General features: G+C 35.9%; 1 protein-coding gene across 1 annotated transcript in view; it reads left to right on the top strand.

Annotated features, from left to right (window-relative positions):
- The window catches only part of PolD1 (DNA polymerase delta 1, catalytic subunit), a 154,424-nt gene that overhangs the window by 123,233 nt on the left and 6,943 nt on the right, over nucleotides 1-24,248 (top strand). Inside the window, exons 14-17 of the mRNA XM_090386737.1 lie at nucleotides 5,007-5,159; nucleotides 8,636-8,871; nucleotides 16,169-16,282; nucleotides 22,433-22,488. Of these exons, the coding sequence (XP_090242863.1) occupies nucleotides 5,007-5,159; nucleotides 8,636-8,871; nucleotides 16,169-16,282; nucleotides 22,433-22,488 (559 nt within the window). The remainder of the gene's footprint in view (nucleotides 1-5,006; nucleotides 5,160-8,635; nucleotides 8,872-16,168; nucleotides 16,283-22,432; nucleotides 22,489-24,248) is intronic.

Here is a 24,248-nt window from a genome sequence, read left to right as displayed (position 1 = left end):
AGGCAGATTACAAGAAATCTTTGGAAAAGGACGCAAAGTAAAACAGCAAAGAGTTCTTTAATTATGTAAACTCTAGAAAGAAGGAGATGAATCAGATTGGTCCACTTAACATAGATGATTCGACTATTGATGATCCTGCTCAAGTAGCTGATAAACTGAATGAGTATTTTGCATCTAAATTCACACATGAGGAGTTATTCAAGGAGGGGAATGCAAGAAGTTTATCAAACTCTAACAGGGAGCTAAGTGATTTTGTAATAAATGAGTGCAAAGTGGAGGAGAAATTGTTGAAGTTAAACATAAAAAAGACACCTCGGGCAGATGGAAACTATCCAGTTATAATGAAGGAGACGGCAAGGGAAGTAAGCAAACCCTTAGCCATAATTATGAGAGCATCCTTAGAGTCAGGGGAGATCCCCATGGACTGGAGATGTGCAGATGTATCCCCAATTCACAAAGGGGGTTCAAAGGGTGACAAAATTAATTATAGACCTGTTAGTTTAACTTCTGTTCCAGGGAAAATAATGGAGTCACTGGTTAAAGAGATGATACAGGATCACGTAGACAAGACAGCAGTAATAGCTCAGACACAGCATGGGTTTGTTAAGGGGAAGTCTTGTCGGAGCAGTTTGATTGGATACTACGATGTGGTCACAAAGGAACTGAATGCAAAAAAAAAAATTTTGTAATTTTGGATTTCAGGAAAGCTTTTGATACAATTGAACATGGAAGACTGCTGTACAAATTAAGGGCAAGTTACTGCAATGGATAAAGAGATGGTTGAGCGGGAATAAATGGACACTGCTTTACATGGACTAATGTTATTAGCGGAGTCCCCCAATGTTCAGTCCTGGGTCCATTGTTGTTTTCTGTATTTATCAGTGATATCGACGAAGGTATATCCAGCTTAATGTCCAAGTTTGCAGATGATACAAAGGTTGGCAGGGTTGTTAATGACAGTAAAGACAGTATGCTACTGAAACAGGATCTAGAAAAGTTACGTAGAGGGGCTGAGAAGTGGCAACTAAAGTTTAACATTGACAAACGCAAAGTACTCCATATGGGTAGCAGTAACCCAAGAGAAATGTACGAACTGTGGGGTACTACATTCAGGGAGGTGGAGAATGAAAAAGGCCTGAGAGTAATTATGCAGTCAGATATGAAGTTCTCTGGCAGTGCAGATGGGCTGTCAGAGCAGATCATGGAGTTTTGTCATTGATATATAGGAATTTTGCTAGCAGAGACAAGGAGGTGAGCCAACTGGGCTAGCCGGGTGGGTAAAGTGCCTGCCGGGTTTGAATCCAGCCTCGGGCTTGGATCAGAGTAGAAAATGCAAAAACCTTGGGAGGTGCATTATGGCCACAGAAGCCGATGCACCAACAAAAAAAAAGAAAGAAAAAAAAAACAAGGAGGTGATTATCCTTTTGTATAAGGCAGTGGTCAGGCCACACCTTGAGAACTGTATACAGGTCTGGAGGCCTAATTTTAGGAAGGATGTTGAGTTGCCAGAACGAGTACAGAGAAGGGCAACAAGATTGGTGAGAGGAAGAAAGGGGTGTGCTTATGAAGAAAGGCTACATTCTGCAAGTTGCAGCATCTGCAGACTAGGCACCTGTGAGGTGATCTGATGGTGGTGTGTAAGGCCTTGAATGGTTTGAGTGGGCTCAGTGCTGATGGGATACTTCCGCTTGCTCAGATTAAGAACCTGAGGGGGCATAGATTCAAATTGAGGAAAGGCAGCTTGCCTTTAGCAAGCGTGTAGTTGAATCCTGGAACAGACTTCTGTTGTGGAAGTAGATAGCTTAAATAAATTTAAGGCTGAATTAGACAAACATTTGGAGTGACCGGATGGGTGAAATGGGAAGGGTTTTTTTTTTTTTTTTTGCCTGATGCTGTATAAGATTGCTTTCTTTCATCATATACCTCAACTAATGCTAATGCTAATTTTGTAAAATCAATTTTGTGGATATTTATGAAAAAATGCCCACTTCTGTTTAGAATAATTTTGTATAGTATAGCTGCCAACTCTGAATTTATGACACAGAATCCATCTTTTTGATCATGTCTTCATGTGACTGTTGTAACATAGTTTTGCTCTTTTTAATATTTTTTTCATAAAAAAAATGGAACTGTTTAATTATAATTTTTTTAAAATTCTGCAAATTTCTATCTGTTGTTAAAGAATTAGCTGTAAGGTGGGCTAGTCTACATTGCAGTGGAAGTTGAAATTTATTATACTAACTATATAATATAATAAATTTATTATATTATATGGTAATCAACTTCCAAAATGGAAGTTGATTACCATATAATTTAATATTTAATTTATAATAACAGGATTTTCAGTGTATTATGAAATCTGAAAAGGCTTGTTTTATGTATTATACATGGATGTGATTTTTAAGAGTCAGGTTGACAGAAATGTAATATAATTGGACATTTGCAAACAGATAAGCATATTTATCAAAATATGTGTAGAAAGAAAAATGAAAATAGATGTAGCATTACAAAGTGAAGAAAAAAATGAAAAATTATTTCTCTCTCTCTCTCTCTCTCTCTCTCTCTCTCTTTCTCTCTCACACACACACACACACACACACACACACACGCTACCCAGAGTAAATGTCTTTTAAGAATTCGGAAGCTTGTAAAAATTGAAAACCTGTGCAAAAATGTCTTTAATATTAATTTTTTTTTATTTTGACCATATAGCCAAAAAACAAAAATTCAAAATTTAGTAAAAACAAAAAGAATAAAAAAAAATAAAAGTCAAGAAATCGTGAAAATAAAAATTCACTGCCTGAATCATGGGTGTTCTGTTTCTGCACATGCATGCTCACTTGCTAATTTAATGAATAATTTTTAGTCATATCAGATTTTAGTAATTATTAAAATATTAATATATTTTAATTTAAAATTTAAAATATTAAAATATTAATTTAAAATATTAATAATTGTTTAGTTTTGCTGTGATAGACATTTGTGAACAGAAAGTTGATATGTTAATTTAGTCAATATGAGGAAGATAACATTTTTGTGGTGGAGAAATTCAGTAAATTTCTCGCATGTGATAACAACAAGATTGCTAGGTTTTGTTTTTGAAACCATAGTAGTCATGAAGCTTGATTGCAATGTACATTAAAACAAGCACATCTTCTAGAGGTGGGAGGGGGGGGGCATAGAGAGAATACATATTTTTGGATGGGAGGATGAAAGGGTGCATCAGAATTGAGTCATTTCAGTAGGAGGAGTGCCTTAAAAGAACAAGCTTTGTTAACTGTCAGTAATAGTGGCTTGCTCTATCTGAACTTTTTATAGTTGCCAGTTTTCTCTTGAATGAAGAAGGTGAAAATATCCAAGGTAAGGGACTTGTTGCCATTGATACATGCAGAGAGAGAATACATATTTTTGGATGGAAGGATGAAAGGGTGCATCAGAATTGAGTCATTCCAGTAGGAGGAGTGCCTTAAAAGAACAAGCTTTGTTAACTGTCAGTAATAGTGGCTTGCTCTATCTGAACTTTTTATAGTTGCCAGTTTTCTCTTGAATGAAGAAGTTGAAAATATCCAAGTTAAGGGACTTGTTGCCATTGATACATGCAGAGAGAGAATACATATTTTTGGATGGAAGGATGAAAGGGTGCATCAGAATTGAGTCATTCCAGTAGGAGGAGTGCCTTAAAAGAACAAGCTTTGTTAACTGTCAGTAATAGTGGCTTGCTCTATCCGAACTTTTTATAGTTGCCAGTTTTCTCTTGAATGAAGAAGTTGAAAATATCCAAGGTAAGGGACTTGTTGACATTGATACATGTATCCTTTATGAGTAGAATTTTTAAGGATGAAGCATTCAAACATTCCCATGAAATTTAGATATTGATCCTTTTGAAACAGAAAACTAGATCATTATGTGATTATCTGAAAAGGAAAATATTCAGTTCTTGTGTGGTGTCTAAAGGCATTAAATTGCAGTAGGGCCATGCTGTTGTAAAGAAAATAATAAGCTGGGATCATTTTCAGATATATTTTTGTTTGTGACCTGCTAGAAATTGTAACTATAGTAGTTGAGGAAAACTTAAAATTAGCTGTTGTTTTACCAGTGGATACTGGGATTGATTCACTGATGGAAAAGTAAAAGTTTTGAAAACGGAAGAAGGAAAGTGAAGTGAATGTAAAATAATTGATCAGCACTAGGTGAAAAAAAATCCTTAAGTTAAAAAAAATTCCTTAATTGGAAATTAAAAATATCCAGTAGTAGCAAAGATATGAAGACTAGTGTTGCACTCTCCCATATTGGTGCTGACATAGAGGGGCAGGGAGTACCTCATTCTAGCAGTCAGGACTGATGATAAAGCTGAAAGTTAAAAATTAAATGTGAGACGTAATTAGTGGTACTCCAAAACAATGTGATAAGAAGCCAGAAGTTGTCCTTGTTACTAGGAAATTGCTGTTTCTTGCATACTGCATATAATATGCAGTTTGCACAAAACTTGAATTCTTCTGTTTCCTTTTCAAAATTATAACAACTATCTTGAGAAGGAAAAGCAAGCCAAGAAAGATTTATCCAGGAAAATAATAGAATTGGAGGAAATTAAGGCAGCTTAAGTGCAAAATGCAGAAAGAATAGGAAGAATTGCAAGGACAAAATTGCAGTTATTGAAATAAATCTAAAAGCTGTACAGAAAGAAGTTTATGTATACCTATCAGGTAAACTTTTGGATGATGCTAATAACAAATTTAAAAAAAAAAAAAAAAAAAGCATTGCAGAAGAAAGGATTTTGAAGGAGCTCAATCGGCACAAGATATGATAGGAGTTATGAAAGCAATTGAAGAAATAAGTGAAAATAAAAAGGTTGTTGTGTTACTGTTAAAGTGAAGTGTTTCAGTTAATTAGTATTTGTGCAAATGATAGTTTTTTTTTTTTATTAATTTTTGATGAATTGGTTTTTCAGTATACTGTTAGTTCAGTAAATTTTCCTTTATCTTTTTTTTTTCTTTATATTTTGCCAGGGATCCTGCAGGTGCTGTAGATTATGCAAAGCAAACAATATCTGATCTTCTCTGCAATCGAATTGACATATCACAGTTAGTAATTACCAAAGAACTGACAAAGACAGATAAAGAATATGCTGCTAAACAAGCCCATGTGGAATTAGCTCATAGGTGAAAATACCTTTTAGTATAAAAAATTATATGATTCTGCCAGATTAACACAGGTGCAATGTACAAAATCTGGCAGAATCTGGAGATAAACGGTTTTTGGATAATAAATCTAAGCAATCATGAAATATCAAAATTCAGTGCATTGGCAACATGGCCATTTGTGAGGAGTGGTACGAAAGTAATGTCTCCTATTTTTTCCCTCAGAAAATTTAATTCCTACAACTATGCCTTATACATCAATTAACCCTCTCAATCATTAATAAACACACTGGGTTTTTTCCCCCTTCCCCACAAAGTCACTATCATTTTCTATGCATTTCCGCCATCGCTAAGTCAGATGCTGTGTTCCAGTTATGTAAAAGTCCTTAGTCTTGCTCTGGAGGGCTTGGCGAACACTATGCTTGAGCTGGTCATTGTCCACAAAATGGTTTCCACAGAGTGCATCCTTTCACGTGCTGAAGAGGTGATAGTCAGAAGGTGCAAGATCTGGGCTGTGAGGAAGAACAGTGTACCCCAGTTTTGCAATGGCCTCCATCATGCATAGACTGGTGTGGGGGTTGTGCATTGTCACAGAGAAGAAGAACCTCATTAAGGTTTTTGTCTGGTCAAATATTCGGGATGCGGGCTTTCAACTTTTTTAACGTTTCCAGATCTGAGTTGATCTGGCTCTTGTTGTCTGTTGTCACTGATGTTACTGGCTGGCCACTTCAGGACTTCTTAACAATGTTACTTTCCCCACTCTTAGTGTTTTACCCAACATCTAACCATACTCACATCTACAGTATTGTCACCATAAACATTTTTGAGACTCATATGGATTTCGATAGGTGTCACTTCTTCCTTGGTAAGAAATTCAATCACCAATTTGCTTGATACACATATCTGTGATATCCACCATTTCAAACTGTGTGCTGCACTCAAGAGACTGATCATAGTGCCACTCAGTATGGTGAAAGTAGAGTCCTCTAGTGACCACCCAGTGACACACGAAATGATCTACTGTGCCACATTTGAAAGCAAAAAATTAGGAGGCATTACTTTCGTACCAGTCCTCGTACCATAGTTTTTGATAATTTTGCTATTAATGTATTTTTATTATTCTTAGGATGGTCAAAATTTGTAGATGAGAACTGAGTAATACAAAGTTATCAAAGTAATAAACTGCAGATTCCCTTTGATAATATTCCATAAAATAATAAACTGAAACAAAGTGTCATGCAGTCTGAATTTTTTAATAGCAGCTGAAGTCAGTTTAGTTACCATATACAGCAGACTCTTGATTTACTGGAATTGGATTAACCAGGACACTTCAAGACTTCAAATTAAAAAAAAAAAAAAAAAAAATCAACCAGAAATCAAAAAATTCAAATAATAACTAGAATAGGTATAAGCGGATATTTTGCAAGTCGTAAATAAGTGACAAGAAGTGGCGTTATAAGTGGTCATTGGGAGATTAATGTGCATATTATCTTGCAACCCCTGCTGTCTTCACAACCACCGCTCAAAAAAAAAAAAAAAAAAGACCAAATGTTTAGTTTGTTTTAGTGCATCGCGTCAATTGTTGTATTCCGTTGCACTGCAAAAAGACAAATTTTGTTTCGTTATTTATGTCAGGGATATCGAAATTTTTTTATAGTATTTTTTTTTTTTTTTTTGTATAAAATCGCGAAAATGATAGGTAAATGCAAAAGAGTTGTGCTTTCAGTTAAACAAAAACTTGAAATTATTCAAAAGTTTGAAAACGGTGCATCCGTTAAATCTTTGATTAACCATTATTAATGTTGGTGACCAAACCATACATGACATTGCAAAAAATTAAGGGAAGCATTATATTGGACACACAAGTAGTACGTCGTAAGTTTTTTCGTTTATCTGTTGCTATATTTTTTACGTAGGTTGCTGGGCATTTTTCGATACAGTAAGTCCCTGACTTACGCAACTAAGGATTTATGTAAATTTGTTTCCATTCAAAATTTTTTTTTTTAGAATTGTAAAATTTAAAACAGCAAAAAAAAATAATATGCAATCAATAACGATGATCACGGCGCACACAAATTGCACAAGTGAGATCGGAGTAACAAGGAAAAAAACCAGATATTTACAATTATTTATGGTTTTTTTTTTTTTTTTTTATATGACTGAAGATTTTATCGAAGGGGGGGGACACACTTCACCATAATAATGTAAAAACCCACAAAATTCCAGCTATCGGTATCGCAAATGCAATAAGATCGAGTTTACTACCTGTTTGTAATGAATTGCACTAACAGAAACGCCCAATAAAACGGAAAGTGCAAATTGTTTTTTGTTAACCTCCAGAAATGTGCTTTAGTAAAATGTGAGCTCGCGCTTGGTGATATAGTGAGTTTTCACCTTAACCCTGTGAAGTTCTTTACAGAAAATTTCATTTTGACCGATATCACGGTGCCAACTAAGAGAATAAGTGACAGTGGTACTAGTACATCTACCAACTAAAGAAAAGCGATCGATTTGGATCAGAAAATTAAACTAATAAGAATGTATGAAAATGTTCAAACATTAACAAGTATCGCAGTGAATTCAGATTTGTCAATAATAATATAGTAGCAATATGTTACTAGTCATTCCAGAGTTACGTAAAACTCGACGAATTAAGAAGTCCTGGAACGTATGTTGGAGACTTCTGTATTTTTAGATTAACTAGGAAATCGATTATCCGGGATTTGTTTTTTACCATCTATCCCAGAAAATCGAGAGAGTCTACTGTAGAAATAAAAGCAATGGCTTTTTAGATCCCCCTCTCTTGTGATCAACACAGAACACCTCTGCTACTTTGGTATCCATGGGAAAGCATTTCAGTAGTAGGTAATACCTTAAGTTGCCTACAATCAGCACAAAAAAAAAAAAAAATCATTCTAGAGAGGAAAGGACATTATTGACACAATATTTTAATTTGACATTACTGATTCATTTTATTTAGAATATGGAGTCTGAATCACAATCTTTTGGTATAATACAGATGTTAGACAGTTTATCCTGAAAGCTTTAGATATGAGTTGAGTCAATTTTAAAAGTATTTCCAGTTTTTCAGAACAGTACATACAATTTGAATTTATGACCCTTCATATGTGTAGTATCAGCAAGAGGAAGAATGCCATCAGCATTGAGCTTGCTCAGTCCATTCAAAACTTCTTAAACACCTGAATAAAATCACCTTGCAGGTGCTTGGTCTCCAGATGCTGCAGTTTGCAAAACTTAAGCCTTTCTTTGTAAGAGCATCCTTTTGTTCCCCTTACCAATGTTGTTGTTGTCTCCCTCTGCACTCATTCCAGCAAATCCACTTGCTGCCTAAAATTTCATAATGGATTATTTTTAGTGTCTTCAGAGGTAAAAATAACATGAATTAAAAAACAGCATTGCGGTTTTATCTTGGGTAAAATGATTTGTTATGTATTCTCAATATTATTATTTATATGTATTATTTAACTTTTTATAAGGATGAAAAAAAGAGACCCTGGTAGTGCTCCTAATCTTGGTGATAGAGTTCCATATGTGATTATTGCAGCAGGAAAAGGAACTGCTGCCTATTTAAAATCAGAAGATCCCATATATGTGCTGGAGAACAATATTCCTGTTGACACTGAATATTACCTTTCTAATCAAATATCAAAACCTTTACTTCGAATCTTTGAGCCTATATTAGGAGAAAATAGAGCAGAATCTGTTCTTTTACGTACGTATTTTTTAGTATTACATTTTTAAAAATTATTTTTTCAAGTGTAGTGCACTCCCCTCCCCCTAATTTTTTATGATTTCATCTTAGAACTACTGCAAATGATATATTTTATATTATGGGTATATGATGTTAATGCATTGCTAAAGAAAATTCTTTATTTTTTTGTTCTCTCTCTCTCTCTCTTTTTTTTTTTTTTTCAAAAATTAATGCATATTCCACTTTCAAATATAACAAGTAAGGAATAAATAATATATAAGTGAATTTCAGTTTCTTCTTGAGACGGCTGAGTTCAGAACAGCTTGCATATTTGCTGTGACTCTATACATATTGAATTAAGGACCAGACGTGTGACACCAAAAAATTCTGGTGCCACAGTTGACATGGTCCATACATTTTTCATGACAATATATGGGGTCAAACCTGCAACCACTTTACTTGTAATCATACATGCTAACCATGTACTAAACATGCCAGACAATGGCTGTCCACATGGTGGTATTGTAGTTCTGAGTATAGTGTAAAGCCTTTTCAGTTAGTTCACAATATTAATTGGTTCAGTGAACCAACTGAAAAATTCTACAAACCTAATTAGTTTACAGAAACATTTTTGCACCACATCTTAGTGGTAGTATCAAATGCAATTACATTAGACAGTAATATGTATAGAAATTTTGAAAGCATGCATGGTGTCATTTACTGCACGAATAATTATTTTTTCCCTTTTTCTTATTATAAAGTATTATTTGATTTCAGTTCACTTCAGTAAACATAATTCATTTCAGGTATTCCTTATGTGGCATGATGCCTAGGTAAACTGTGTTGTTTGAAGATAATGAAGCACTCAAAACCTACATTGGTATTATTATGTTTATTTCCAAATTGGAAATATGTACATAATTGGATCAAATGTTTCATGGTATTTTCTTACCATTTCTTCAGTGACTGCAATTTTATTTTATTTCTACTTATTTCTATTTGTGCTTTTTATTTCTGTTTATTTAATTTTAACCACATATGCTTACATATGTATCACCATCCCCCATTACTCATTAAGCCAATACTTGCAGTAATGATACCCTCAGGGCACAAGTAAACCTTGGGATCAAGGCTATAAAAGATAACCCCTTAGACTCTTTTCCACCAAACCACCTGGTTATGAGAGTAAGTAAACAGTATATGTTTCACCCATAAACAAATCAACAAGTTCTTCCTGAAGTGATCTTTTGTGACAGTTATGTTGCAGGGACATCTGGTAAGTGTTTATGTATTATTGTTATTAACTATATAAAATTTAACCTTAAAATAAAATTCTTTGAATTAGATCTAAGATTGATTTACTAAAACTTTTAATTCTACTACAAAAAGTTCGAAGAATTCCATAATAAGAGTTCTTAGGTACTGCCTTTGCAGTCAGCGAAGAAGTGGTAAGAAAATACCACAAAACATTTGACCCGCATTACGTACATATTTCCAGTTTGGAAAAAACATAATAATACCAATGTGGGTTTTGAGCGCTTTATTATCTTCAAACAAATAATTATTTTAGTTTAAGATCTAAACCTCCCAAACACTTTCTAGTTCATTTCACAAATATACGTGGTCTCAATTCTAATCTCAACAATGTCCATTTCCACTTGCAGTCTGCCAAACTCCATGTACCTTTTCTGACAGAATCTCAGTTATCAATTGATTTAACTCATGCTAATCTCAGATGCCCAAATTATTCGCTGTATGATTCCTTTTGCCTCAAATGTGGTACGTGTGCATGTGTCTGTTCCGATATTCTCTGTCAGAGACTTGGCAATTTGGACTCTCCTCTCTCTGATCTTCTCTGGCTTAAAATCTCTCTACCTCATTGTGTCAAATTTATCTGTTGTCTATACCGTTCTCCAAACTCCACTAATCACTTGGAGCTCATTGACTTCCTCTCTTTGCAACTTTCCTAATAGTGAGGTAATTTTCTTTGGTGATTTTAATGTTCACAACTCCAGCTGGCTTCTGTTTTCTAGTCACGCCGACCCAGCTGGTCAAGATGCTGAGGCTTTTGAAATTACTAATGACCTTGCACAGATTGTTCATTTACGTACAAGAATACCGGACAATCCTAACCATACAGCCAACATGCTCGATCTCTTTCTCACAAACAGCTCTTTTAAGTACACGGTCGAAGTGGGTGGTCCTTTAGGCACCTCAGATAACAACTTGGTAATTGTCTCTTCTCCAATGGAGCCTTTATCTCATGGCTATTCCCAACCTCATGTTGTTTGGCATTACAAGAAAGCAAAATGGGATGACCTGCGAGATTTCTTTTCTTTTTCTTGGTTGACTACTGTTTCAAAACTTCTGATGTCAACGTTTGCCCAGATCGTGTCAGTGAAATTATTCTTGTAGGAATGGAATCCTTTATCCCACACTCCACTTTAAAATCTCGTCCTTTATCTAAACCTTGGTTTTCCAATAAATGTGCTAAGGCCGTTCAGGAGAAGAAAGTTGCACATCATAATTGGGTTGTTTCCAATTCTTCACTTTCATTTTCTGCCTACACCAAAGCTTGCAACAATTGTAAAGCAGTTATTAATCAGTCCAAACTAGATTTTGAACAGGCTAAGAGTGGAAAACTTGCCTCTTGCCCTAATGGTAGCTGAGCATTCTGGTCTCTCACCTTAAGTAATTATTGTCCCCCAGCTATTGGCCACAACTTTTTCCCATCTCTGCTCCCACCTCTGTCAAAACAGGATGGTTCTGTTGTCACTTTGGCCAAGGATAAAGCTGACCTGATAGCATCCCATTTTTCTTCCAACTCATGCATTAAGGATCTTGTTAAAACACCTCCCACCATTCCCAAAACGCTCCATTCAATGCCTCCTGTGGTTTTCCGTCAAAAGGATTTCAGAAGGATTTTGATGAACCTTGATGCTAAGAAATCTCCAGGTCTTAATCGTATTTCTCCACTTGTTCTCAAAACTGTGCTCCTGAACTTATTCCTGTTCTTTGCCGCCTTTTTTCACTTTCTTATTCCAAAGATGTTTTTCCTTCTGCTTGGAAATTTGCTCATATCCAGCCGGTTCCTAAAAAGGGTGACAAATCCCTCCTGTCCAATTATTGTCCCATTGCAATTACTTCTACTCTTTCTTAAGTAATGGAGAGATCAGTTAACTGCCAACTCTTAAACTACTTAGAAACCTTCTGTCTGATCAATGATCGCCAGTATGGAATCCGTCAGTGTCGATCCACTGGTGATATTCTGCTTATGTTACTCATTTATGGACAAATTCAATGGAAAAGTTTGGTGAAACACAAGCAGTTGCTCTAGACATATCAAAGGCATTCGATCGTGTTTGGCATAAAGGTCTTCTGAACAAGCTTCCATCTTACGTTTTGCCAACTGTTTTTTGTAATTGGTTATCCAGTTTTCTCTCTGATCGCTCACTGAGGGTGATGGTAGATGGCTCTGTCTTCTAACTTCTCCACTAATGCTGGTGTTCCCTAAGATTCAGTTCTTTCCCCCAATCTTTTCCTCTTGTATATTAATGACCTTCTTCCATTTACTCTCCATAGTTTTGCTGATGATAGCACATTGCATTCCACTTTACATTTTGAGAAACCTTGCCCTGCTCAATCAGCTTCAACTTCTCGAATATCCGCTAACAATTCCTTAAATGCCGATCTTCAGGTAATTCTCCAGTGCGGCAAAGACAACTTAGTTGATTTCAGTCCTTGTAAAACTCAGTCTTGTCTTATATCTCACAAAAAGGATTCTTCTGCTCCTATGCTTATCTTTGGTGACACTCCAATTTCTAGGTAAGTTGATATATCTCTTTTGGGGATTACCCTGACTTCTAATCTCTCTTGGCACAAGCACATTACAAATATTGCTTCCTCTGCATCTAAAAAACTTGGTTTTCTCTTTCGCTCTCGGCGTTACTTTTCTTCCAAACAGCTGTTCACTCTGTAGAAATCACAAATCTGCCCTACTGTGTAATATTGTTCCCACATCTGGGGCAGTGCCCCCAAAACCTCTCTCTCAGGCTTCTAGATTCTGTTTAGAAATATCGTAGCACACCTAGGATATTTCTTGCTGTGGATTTCGGTTTTAATTGTCTGTTATAAACTGGCATCTGGTTATGATTTCTTCAAAAAAAGATACTGTTGCAGACTTTACCCTATTCAGAATTGTTGGGTCAAAGTTTTGTTTATAACATTGGCCCTGATATCTAGACTGGGCTGTCAGTAGCATTAACTAAGTTTCATCAGCATGAGAAAATCTGATCTGCTGAAAATCTGAAGAGTTTTTTTTTTTTTTTTTTCCCCCCACTTGGCTGAATATCCTCTCACTCTTGGGATCACTATGAAGTATTTTTATAAAAAAGGCCAACAAGACGTAATATAATCTGTTATAACTGAACTCTGATGATAGAGAACTAACCCTGAAGAGAGCTATAAAGTGCTGCTTTTTATATTTTGGTAGATAACATTGGTTTTTTTTTTTTGTGTTTGTGAAGTGATGGTTTATCACTTCACAAACAAGTTAAAAATATTTTACAACTATTTTATGAAATTAAGCTGGAAATATCTTGAATATTGTAAACGTAATAAATGTATTAGCATAATAATAATAATAATGCTCTCATTAAAAAACTTTGATATGATAATCTTATCTTGTTTTAGCATCTTCAAACTTGAAAGTAGAATTGCTATAAATAAGTCAGAATTGTCCTTCCGACCCATCTGCTGAAGTAATCAGCTTCTAAAATGGAAATATACAGAATTAGCTTTGCATTAGCATTATAATAATAATGAAAATGCTGCTATTATTGAACTTTATTGAATTGAGGGTGGTTTATAAAAGCTTTGCTAGTGCTTCTGGTTGATAATGAGACAAGAGTATTATGGTGTATGGGGGTTAGGCAAGATAGGATGAAAGAATAGTAAGTGGGAAACTTTGTTTTGATGGCTTGCACATCTATTTGGATACCATGTTCCAGATAGAACAGTTTTTTTAATGTCATCAGACTTCATTTGTGGTCTTAATCTCAAGATGAAAATTTTTGTTTGTGTAGAGATGACCATGATGTTATATTTAGTTTACTCATCAGTACTGCTACATTTGACTTTGTTTGCTATACGTGGATTGTTGGTCGAGAATTGCTACGAATAAATCTCAAGATGAAAATTTTTGTTTGTATATTTAGTTTACTCATCAGTACTGCTACATTTGACTTTGTTTGCTATACGTGGATTGTTGGTCGAGAATTGCTACGAATAATTTCTTTTGGTTCTGCTGGTGCTCCTCATACTCCCTTATACTTTAGGAAGGGGTGCGATCACTGGTTGAGGACAATGATTGCTAGGCAGAGACAGTGGTCTTTTTCAAGAGATCATTCAACTCTTAGGGTGCTAGAGAATATGGTAAACTATAGTTGCTACTGATGATCTTTAGTATAGGCCTCTTTTCCTGACTGGAATCCAGTGGAGGCTGTTCTGAGTTTGTGTTCTGTTACTGAGGCTTTGGTTGGACATTATTGAATCAGTTGCAAGATTAAGCACAGGTTGAATTTGTATCAGAGCTGAAGGATCTTGGTGAATAGATGAGTCTGAAAGTGTTAGATGAACAGCCTTGTTGCTGGTAGAATCCTGAGAGACTGGTTTGTGTGATAGTGGTTCCTTGACAAAAGAAGCATTTGTGGATTGTGCTCTGATTTTATACTCCTGATCATTGCTGGCCTTAATGATCCTGAGGACCTCATGTGGACAAAGTAGATTAGTGATGGATAGATGATCCGGTGCTCTTTTAATTTCTACAGAGTTGAATAGGTCTGTGATAATAGTCAGATTCTTTACTTGAGCTTTTGAATGATATGCCATTGCAGAGAGAAAGCTCAAAGATGCTTTATTTGATCTGTGGATCATGGTTCCCATCATAGAAGAGTATAAGTTCCACTTGCAATCTGATTCTTGAAGAATACTTATAAGGCACAAATGGGAGAAGAATACTTATCTTGCACTATAGCATTTTATCCCTTATTCAGGATTGGCATCAGTGTGTTGGTGGCTGCATGGACCTCAGTGTCATCAGAAATTTATCATTGATCAGTCAGTGTTGATAGGGTTGTTTTGCCATAGTTCAGTTTGGCTGCTGGAGAGGGGTATTACATTTGTTGATTATGATAAAACTTCATAAAAGAGCATTATCAAAAAGACTTTAAATAATAGATCTTAGACATTCGAATTTTGAATATTCCTTAACAACTAAATAGGATCCACACAATTTTTAATTCGAACAGTATAATATCACATACACATAGTTAGTAATAGTATTCACCATATAGTGCAAGAAAGCCACAGGCTTTTGCTGCATTGGCAAAAAAAAAAAAAAAAAAAGTAGACAAGAAAACACATTATATGCTTCCCTCCTCACACCGGTAAGTATCCTTACACCAGTAGACATTTGAATTTATTCAAACAGTCAGCCTCAACTACCTGCAATGGCAATATGTTCCAGATATCAATGACTCACTGATTTTTTTTTTATGGAAGAAAAAAAAAATCAAGCTATCAACGACTCACTGATTAAGTAGATAGCTATAGTATATTTGTTTCATAAATAGTTAGCATTATCACTTGTGTATTCATTATTTTAAAAAATTCATTCATAAGAAAAGCATATTAGAAATCAAGTGACAAAATATTTCTTACCCTTGGAGTGTAAACACTTAAAAGGTTCACACACCAAGGTGAATCTTTTGAAAACATCGCATGCAAAATCATGGAATAAAGAATAACTGCGAAATAAAATGCTTAATAAATAATTTACAATATTAATGCTTATTTACAATATTAAATGCAATAGTGGAAGCACTGTTTAATTAATTAGTATAATAATTTTCAAAACATCTTTTAAATTTCAGATCTGAACAAATTTGTGAAAGAAATACAAATTCCATTTGAAGCAGAAAAAAGCATTACGTTGCATAAATATATTTTATATGTCACCTGCTTCGATTCTTGCACTATTAAAAAATATTTATTCCTATTATAGTTTGTTATTTTGCACATTAAATAAATGTTGTTTCTGCAGTTTTTTAATTTTTTTTAATTAGTAGCTCCTCTAAACTGGTGTGAACTAGCTGGGTGACATCTTGAGAATAGTAGTTCTTCCATGTACCAAATTGATAGGAGAAAGATTCATTTTCATATAATTTTATCAAATGAGGATCTTGAAATTTAATTGAATTTCAGATATATGCTTTTTGTGGTTTAAGTAATTAAGCATCATTTATATATTTTAATATAGGTGGTGATCATACTCGGACCAAAACAGTTGTAACATCAAAAATTGGTGCCCTTTCAGCTTTCACAAAAAAGAAAAACACTTGTATTGGGTGCCGTGCATTACTTGATAATGAAGGTAGGTGAGTTTTTGAAGTAATAAATCATTTTGAATATCATTAGAAATTTCCTGTAAGCAGTATATTACACTAAGATATATATTTTTGTGGTGATATTTAGTATTCTGAATAAGTTATGCATAGTGTACTTTCACAGTGAACACACTTTGTAAATATTCTACATTTATATATAGTGCAACCTTGATATACTAGTTTTGGGTATAGTGCAAGTGTGGTTACATCCCCAGAGAAGGACAAAAAAAGTGCAGTTTGTTGCAAACCATTACTTTTATAAGCAGAAGCAAGTCCTATACCTCGCAGAAGAACCAGCTACTGCAACCTTTCCAAACTGTGGACCATTCAGTTATTGTATTCTCTTCTGCAGTATATTCTTTAATTAGATGATTAAATTTTTATAAACAGTAGTGATCCAAGGGTAATTATTGTAGATGTTCAGTTTCTCCTGTCTCACCTCAGTTTAATTGAAATTAAAAAAAATACATCAGTTGAACATTAATTGCATGCAGGACTCTTGCAAAACTAAACATTTTCCTCTGAGACAAAAACCATCTACATATTTGCGATATATTCAGTCAGTAACTTTTTGTAAATAACAGCATGGACATTCTGTTCCAGGTTAAAATTACATATCAAATGGCAAAACTACTAAAGCCAAAATGCAAAGTGTGCATGAAGTCCCATAGTTTGAATCAGAATGTAACCCAGCCATATTAATAAATAAATAAATATCCATTTATTTGTTGTGCCAAGCAAATACATAATCGACTGGAGACAACATAGTACAGCCAAGGCCAGAAGGGTTACATCGGATCCTAATGATACAAAGTAATAATAATAAAAAAACTTATGTTTTTTTATTATTATTACTTTGGATAGAAATAATAATAAACACACAGGATAGAAGAAAGGATGGTGTCACCAGTTTCCTTGTGGTATTGGTGGTCTACAGAGAATAAGAATATATCAATACTGAGCTGCTGAATAAGTTTTAGTAATGGATTTAGAAAGAACCTATCAAGAGAATAGATTCAGTTCGAGAGAGGTATTAATGATGGCTTCTGTCTAGTACTCCTGGTTAGGGGATTGTGCCAAGCAGCCTTATCCCAAATACAAGGGGCCTGCCATTGAGAAGAGTTTCAAAACTGCCTGTAGAGATTTAATGTGAAGCAACTTCTAGAAAACTTAAACCAATTTAAGTTTTCTCTCAAATTTAGTCCTGTTCATGGTTAGTTTTTAGGTTTGCCAATGTTAGTAGCTAATATTCCACCAAAAGAAGATTCTTAATGTGGGAGGGCATAGCAGCTGACCATATTTCAGCAGCAGCATGTAAGACAGAAGAAAGAAAATAGTGTTTTATATAGTTAAGGATGGTAACTCGGTTGAAGACAAGAAGCAGCTGTTTCAATAGCTGCATCTTACGGAGAGATAGAGCTTTAAGACCTTGCTGAGATCTTTATAACAGAACTGATTTAACTGGCTGAGAACCAGTAAGAGAGGTTTTGTATTGGAGAAAGATGTATGCTCACTTATCAGGATTAGTATGAAGGCCAAACAGGCTAAAATAATTGGTAACCACAGAAATAGCATTATTAATAAGTGTGTTGTTTTGCTGTGCCTTCCTGAATTTAAGTTGAGATATCCCAAATTTTAATATCATCAGCATAAGCATTTGTGTATGCAGAAGAGATGGGATTAAGGTGGAAAAGAGAAGGACAGAAAGAATACCACCCTGTACAATTCCAGCAAACACTTCTTTATTAGCAAGGAATCATTAAACTGTAATAGAAGGTTTCAGTAGAGGAGGGGCTCTTGAATGAAAAAGATCAAATTCTCTTGTACACCATAAAATTTCTCCAATAGGTACAGAAGCACTGATGGGTGGATAGCATCAAATACAGAGAATAAATCAAGGTAAACCAGGTCAAGTTGACCCTTGTGATTAATAGTATCAGATGCAAGAAAAGTAATTTCAAACAGATAGTGATGGTAAAGGCACCCCTCTTTCCATAGTGAACATGGGAGAAAGAGGAGTTCTTTCCTCCTTTTTCCCACGAAGCTATAAGAATGTGATTCGTGAAGTTAGAAAAGGTAGAATGTCTCCTTAAAGCAATTTAAGCAGTGATGAGGATTAGGCAGTAAGCCTCCAATCTTTTAATAGTTTAGGATTCTAAACTTTAGGAATGGAAAAGGTAGAATACTTGTGCTGGGATGGAGGGAAAATTTTCTCAATAAGACATCTGTTAAATAGAGAGCCTAATAATTCTAAAATGTAAGTGCTGGAAAGTTTAATAAAAGATTTGGAGATGTTATCATGCCCAGTGGAATTAGAGAGGGGCTGGCTATTAATGGTTATTTTAGGGTCCAGACCATTAAAGGAGAATTGAGATAAAAAATTCTTTTAGAAAGGGTTAGAGGAAGGAAACCATGAGATTAAGAAGAGAGGAAGGATCATAAAACCTGCCTACATGTTCAAGCCATGCAAAGAGGTCATGGAAGAGGACAAGATCTTTTTACTGGTGAGTGAGTGAGTGAGTGAGTGAGTGAGTGAGTGAGTGAGTGAGTGAGTGAGTGAGTGAGTGAGTGAGTGAGTGAGTGAGTGAGTGAGTGAGTGAGTGAGTGAGTGAGTGAGTGAGTGAGTGAGTGAGTGAGTGAGTGAGTGAGTGAGTGAGTGAGTGAGTGAGTGAGTGAGTGAGTGAGTGAGTGAGTGAGTGAGTGAGTGAGTGAGTGAGTGAGTGAGTGAGTGAGTGAGTGAGTGAGTGAGTGAGTGAGTGAGTGAGTGAGTGAGTGAGTGAGTGAGTGAGTGAGTGAGTGAGTGAGTGAGTGAGTGAGTGAGTGAGTGAGTGAGTGAGTGAGTGAGTGAGTGAGTGAGTGAGTGAGTGAGTGAGTGAGTGAGTGAGTGAGTGAGTGAGTGAGTGAGTGAGTGAGTGAGTGAGTGAGTGAGTGAGTGAGTGAGTGAGTGAGTGAGTGAGTGAGTGAGTGAGTGAGTGAGTGAGTGAGTGAGTGAGTGAGTGAGTGAGTGAGTGAGTGAGTGAGTGAGTGAGTGAGTGAGTGAGTGAGTGAGTGAGTGAGTGAGTGAGTGAGTGAGTGAGTGAGTGAGTGAGTGAGTGAGTGAGTGAGTGAGTGAGTGAGTGAGTGAGTGAGTGAGTGAGTGAGTGAGTGAGTGAGTGAGTGAGTGAGTGAGTGAGTGAGTGAGTGAGTGAGTGAGTGAGTGAGTGAGTGAGTGAGTGAGTGAGTGAGTGAGTGAGTGAGTGAGTGAGTGAGTGAGTGAGTGAGTGAGTGAGTGAGTGAGTGAGTGAGTGAGTGAGTGAGTGAGTGAGTGAGATCGAATATTTTTTGCAGGAATGTAATTAATGATTTAGTTTCTTCCAATCCAAAGTTAAGTTGAAATCGGCACCCATGATCATGGATATTTTATGTAGACCTTTCTTTAACAGTGCTGTACCTTGAATTGAGTACTGGAGCAAAGCGAAATGAATGAAGTCAATTATATCCTGTATATATCACTGTTAGTAGAAATATAGACAACTGTTGTATCACTTGGCTGTTGGGTAAAAAGCTTGGCCACTATACATATATCGCCAATGGGCCAAATAGTGACTATTACTTGCTATGACATAGGCTGATGTAGCAAGTACCAGGCGGCTTCTTGACTCATGATCTCGATGCTGTTGAGCATGTTGGTGGATAGTTTTCTCGTGATTTCGACAATGTCAAACTCTGGGTGCTCTTTTGTGATCGTAATGATCTGTCGCTGCAAATTGCTGATCCCTTGGTTCGTCTTATTCACGTACTCAGTGATACGCAGTGCAAGAGTATTCCTCTGTAATGAATTGGATGTCACTGTCTGATTTTAAAATGTTACAGACGAATGGGCTGAATGGATTGTGCCACTTCTCACTCAGTTGATGTTTGAGAAATACCTTGTGCCGATTTATGCCAGCTCTAAGCACATCCAAGTAATAGTCATAGGAGTTTACATCGTTCACTCTGAAGGAGGTATCAGTGTCGGCATAATCATTGAAAACCACTGATCAACTAGATCAGTGGTTTTCAATCTTTTTGTAGTAACAGCATCCCTAAGTAATTTATTTTATTTTGTGGCACCCCTATCATACTGTACACCGTTTTATAATGAAATAAACATATAAATTTTAAAAAATAATAAGTTTAAGTAACTTAAACCCAAATTACGTGGCGCCCCTGGAATGTTGTTGTGGCACCCCAGTTGAAAACCACTGCTCTAGATTTTGCCACATCTTGTAGTGAGGCATATTTTACTTTGCCTCTGTCTGTCTTAATATACTAATATAACTAATATAGTAGTACTGATATGGAAGACTAATATAGTAGTCGTTGAACACAAAGGTTATAGTGTGGCATTCAGTCCCTTTCACTGCTCAGAAAATTATTGATGTGAAAACATCTAGGCACCTAACAGTGGAATGTAATAAAAATGTGGATTGTAACAATACAAATACAGTAAACCCCCGCTATTCGCGGTTTTGCGTATTCACGGTCACTGATTTAACATAAAATGAAATCTAAAAAAATGTGGGCCACCGTACTTGTGGCTGTGCCATCCGCGTGTCACTTTACATCGGCTGGCCGAGGAGAAGAGGGAGAATGCAGTGAGTGGGCGGAGTTAAAATCCGTTAATCCCTGCTTTTCCCCTCTTCTCCTTGCCGCCATTTTGAAGGGTGCACCATCAACTAAATATTAACCAAAATTTCTAATGGTGAAAGTGTCTCCTCAGTGGCAAAACATTATAAAATCAATGAGTCAACGGTACGATCAATGAAGAAATCGGAAGAAAAAATCCGCCATAGTGTCCGTGAAAATGCGCAAATTGCTTCAAAAATTTGCTCTGTAACTCATGATGTTAAATTAGAAAAATGGAAAAGCTTTAAATCTGTGGATAGAAGACCGAACTCAAAATAAAATTCCGTTAAGTTCACTCGTTATTCATTAAAAGGCAAAACTCCTTTATCAACACTTTAGCGAAACTGGGGATAGCACTGGCGGGTTTTTTAGCTAGCAAAGACACTGGTTTGAAAGATTTGTTTGAAATTTCTAATAAATATTACATTTAACATTAAACCATATGATTGTATTTCACTATGTACTGTCTATGTACATAGTCATATTATGAATGCACCTATAATACATACATAGACAAAATTTTAGACTAATTTTTCTTATATATTTCATACTTTGGAATGGAACCCCTTTATTACTATGGGAGCCATCACTCAGTATTTGCGTTTTCAGTATTCGCGTCGTTTCTCAGGAACGTAACCCCTGCGAATAGCGGGGGTTTACTGTACTTGTATTGTTGCAATCATACTATTCAACAAATGGCTACAATCAAATGGGTAATTAGACTATTGGTCTAACCTCTTCCAAATGTTGATTTGGTAGAGTAAGTAGTGGGTGTAAAATGTTACATCATTCATGATTTCAGTTCTAGCTATTCAATTTTAAAATGGTTCTGATTTTCATCAAAGATGTTTACACATAGAACATCTTTCATGCATACAGGGTACACACGTTTTTTTTTTTTTTTTAATACATTCATATTAACATATGTTGCTTATATCCACATGATGTGGGATATAAGCAACATATGTTAATATGAATATATGTCTGTAGAAGTGTGTCTGTTCACTGGGCAATTTTTTTCACATTGTGTGGGCTGAAAAATCCATAATGAGTTGTGGGGGAGGGTGTTGGCTACTCTCTCTCTCTCTCTCTCTCTCTCTCTCTCTCTCTCTCTCTCTCTCTCTCTCTCTCTCTCTTCCCCCCCCCCCTTCAGATTGGCTAATTACAGCCTCACTTGAAGAGGACTAACAATTTCTCGTCAGCAGAAGAATTTCTGCTTTTTAACTTTGCATGACATGCTGTCCAGCCCATGAACATGCACTACACAGACACACAACACAATATGGATGTTGATGATAATGTGCTCTATAAGCAATAACAACACACAACATAGCAGTAGTGCTGCATTTCCATGGGGACAGCACATGCATCTCCTCCTGTTGAAGAAGATATTGAGCTGGACATTCTGTTATAATACATATTTCACATAAAATTAAATGTTAATTGTGGAGATAAAAAATATATTTTTGTTTTCTTCTTTCTGTTATTAGTTGATGCTGTTTGTCCACACTGTAAAATTAAAGAGCCTGAAATTTATCAGAATGAGGTAAGAGTCATTATTTATTCATAATATATTTAACTTGACAGAAATTATTTGTAATGTATCAGCATTAAAAAAGAATGCCATTAAGCTTGCTTAATCGATACAAAGCCTTAAATAGCTCAATTAGATCACTTCGCCTAGTCTCTATATGCTGCAATTTGCAGAACACAAGCCTTTCTTGTTGAGACTACCCTTTTGTTTCCTTTTGAATGCACAATTACCACCAGGTAATTGTGCACTCAAAAAAAAAAAAAAAAACAGATCCCCCTTCCCATATCTTTTTCAGTTTCCACTACAGTGAGGCCTTGAATGGGTTGAGCACGCTGAATTCTGATGGGATCCTTCCACTTGTTCAGATTACGAACCTAAGGGGGCATAAATTCAAATTAAGAAAGGACAGATGTATAACAGATGTGCGAAAATTTGCCTTTAGCCAGCAGGTGGTTAATTGCTGGAACAAACTTCCATCTGTCGTTATGGAAGTTGATAGGTTGAAAAAATTTAAGGAGGAACTGGACAGGCATTTGGAGGGAATGGTGTGATTTTTTTTTTTTTTTTTTTTTTGGCTGATGCTGCATAAGCTCATACACTTGATTTCTTGCATCACATGCCACTACTACTACTACTACAATTGGCACATTAATCTGAGATTACTGCTACACAGTGGATGAATCAGATTGGCCCACTTGATATCGATAGTTCAACTGTTGATGATCCTACTCAGGTAGCTAGCAAATTGAATGAGTATTTTGCATCTACATTCACACATGAGGAGTTATTCAGGGAGGGGAATGCCACAGGTGTATTAAACTCTGGCAGTGAGCTAGATGATTGTAATAACTGAGAGCAAAGTGGAGGAGAAATTGTTGAACATAAACATAAGAAAGGCACCTGGGGTGGCGGTGAGCTAAATTATTTTGTGATAACTGAGAGCAAAGTGGAGCAGAAACTGTTAAAAGATAAACATAAGAAAGGCATGTGGAGTGGATGGGATCTATTCAGTTATATTAAAGGAGGCAGTAAAGGAAGTAAGCAAACTCTTAGCCATAATTATGAGAGCTTCCTTGGACTCAGAGGACTCGAGATGTGCAAATGTGACCCCAATTCACAAAGGAGGATCAAAGGGTGACACAAGTAATTACAGACCTGTTAGTTTAACTTCTTTTCCAAGGAAATTAATGGAGTCGCTGGTCAAAGAAGCACTGCACATCTAGACAAAACTTCAGTTCTAGTTCTAACACAACATGGGTTTGTTAAGGAGAAGTCTTGTCTGACTAATTTGATTGGATATTATGATGTGGTCACAAAGGAACTGGATGCAAAAAATAATTATGATATCATATATTTGGATCTTAGAAAAGCCTTTGATACTGTTGCACATGGAAGACTGCTGCACAAGTTGGAGCAGTGTGGCATTGGGGGAAAATTGCTGCTATGGATAAAGGGACAGTTGAGTGGGAGAAGACAGAGTGGTAATCAATGGACACAGCTCTTTGTAGATTAATGTTATTAGTGGAGTCCCTCAGGGTTCAGTTTTGGGTCCATTGTTGTTTTTGGTTTTTATTAATGATATTGATGAAGGTATATCAGGCTTAATGTCTAAATTTGCAGATGATATGGAGGTTGGCAGGGTTGTTAATGACAATAATGACAGTACACTACTGCAACAGTATCTAGAAAAGTTAAGCAGATGGGCTGAGAAATGGCAACTGAAGTTTAACATTGAAAAGTGTAAAGTACTGCATATGGGTAGCAGTAACCCC

The sequence above is a fragment of the Mastigoproctus giganteus genome, chromosome 12 (assembly GCF_048544385.1).
Source record: "Mastigoproctus giganteus isolate SK-2022 chromosome 12, ASM4854438v1, whole genome shotgun sequence".
Classification (NCBI taxonomy): domain Eukaryota; kingdom Metazoa; phylum Arthropoda; class Arachnida; order Uropygi; family Thelyphonidae; genus Mastigoproctus; species Mastigoproctus giganteus.
Note: the sequence above shows the minus strand (reverse complement) of the source record. Positions and strands in the feature narration are given on the sequence as shown.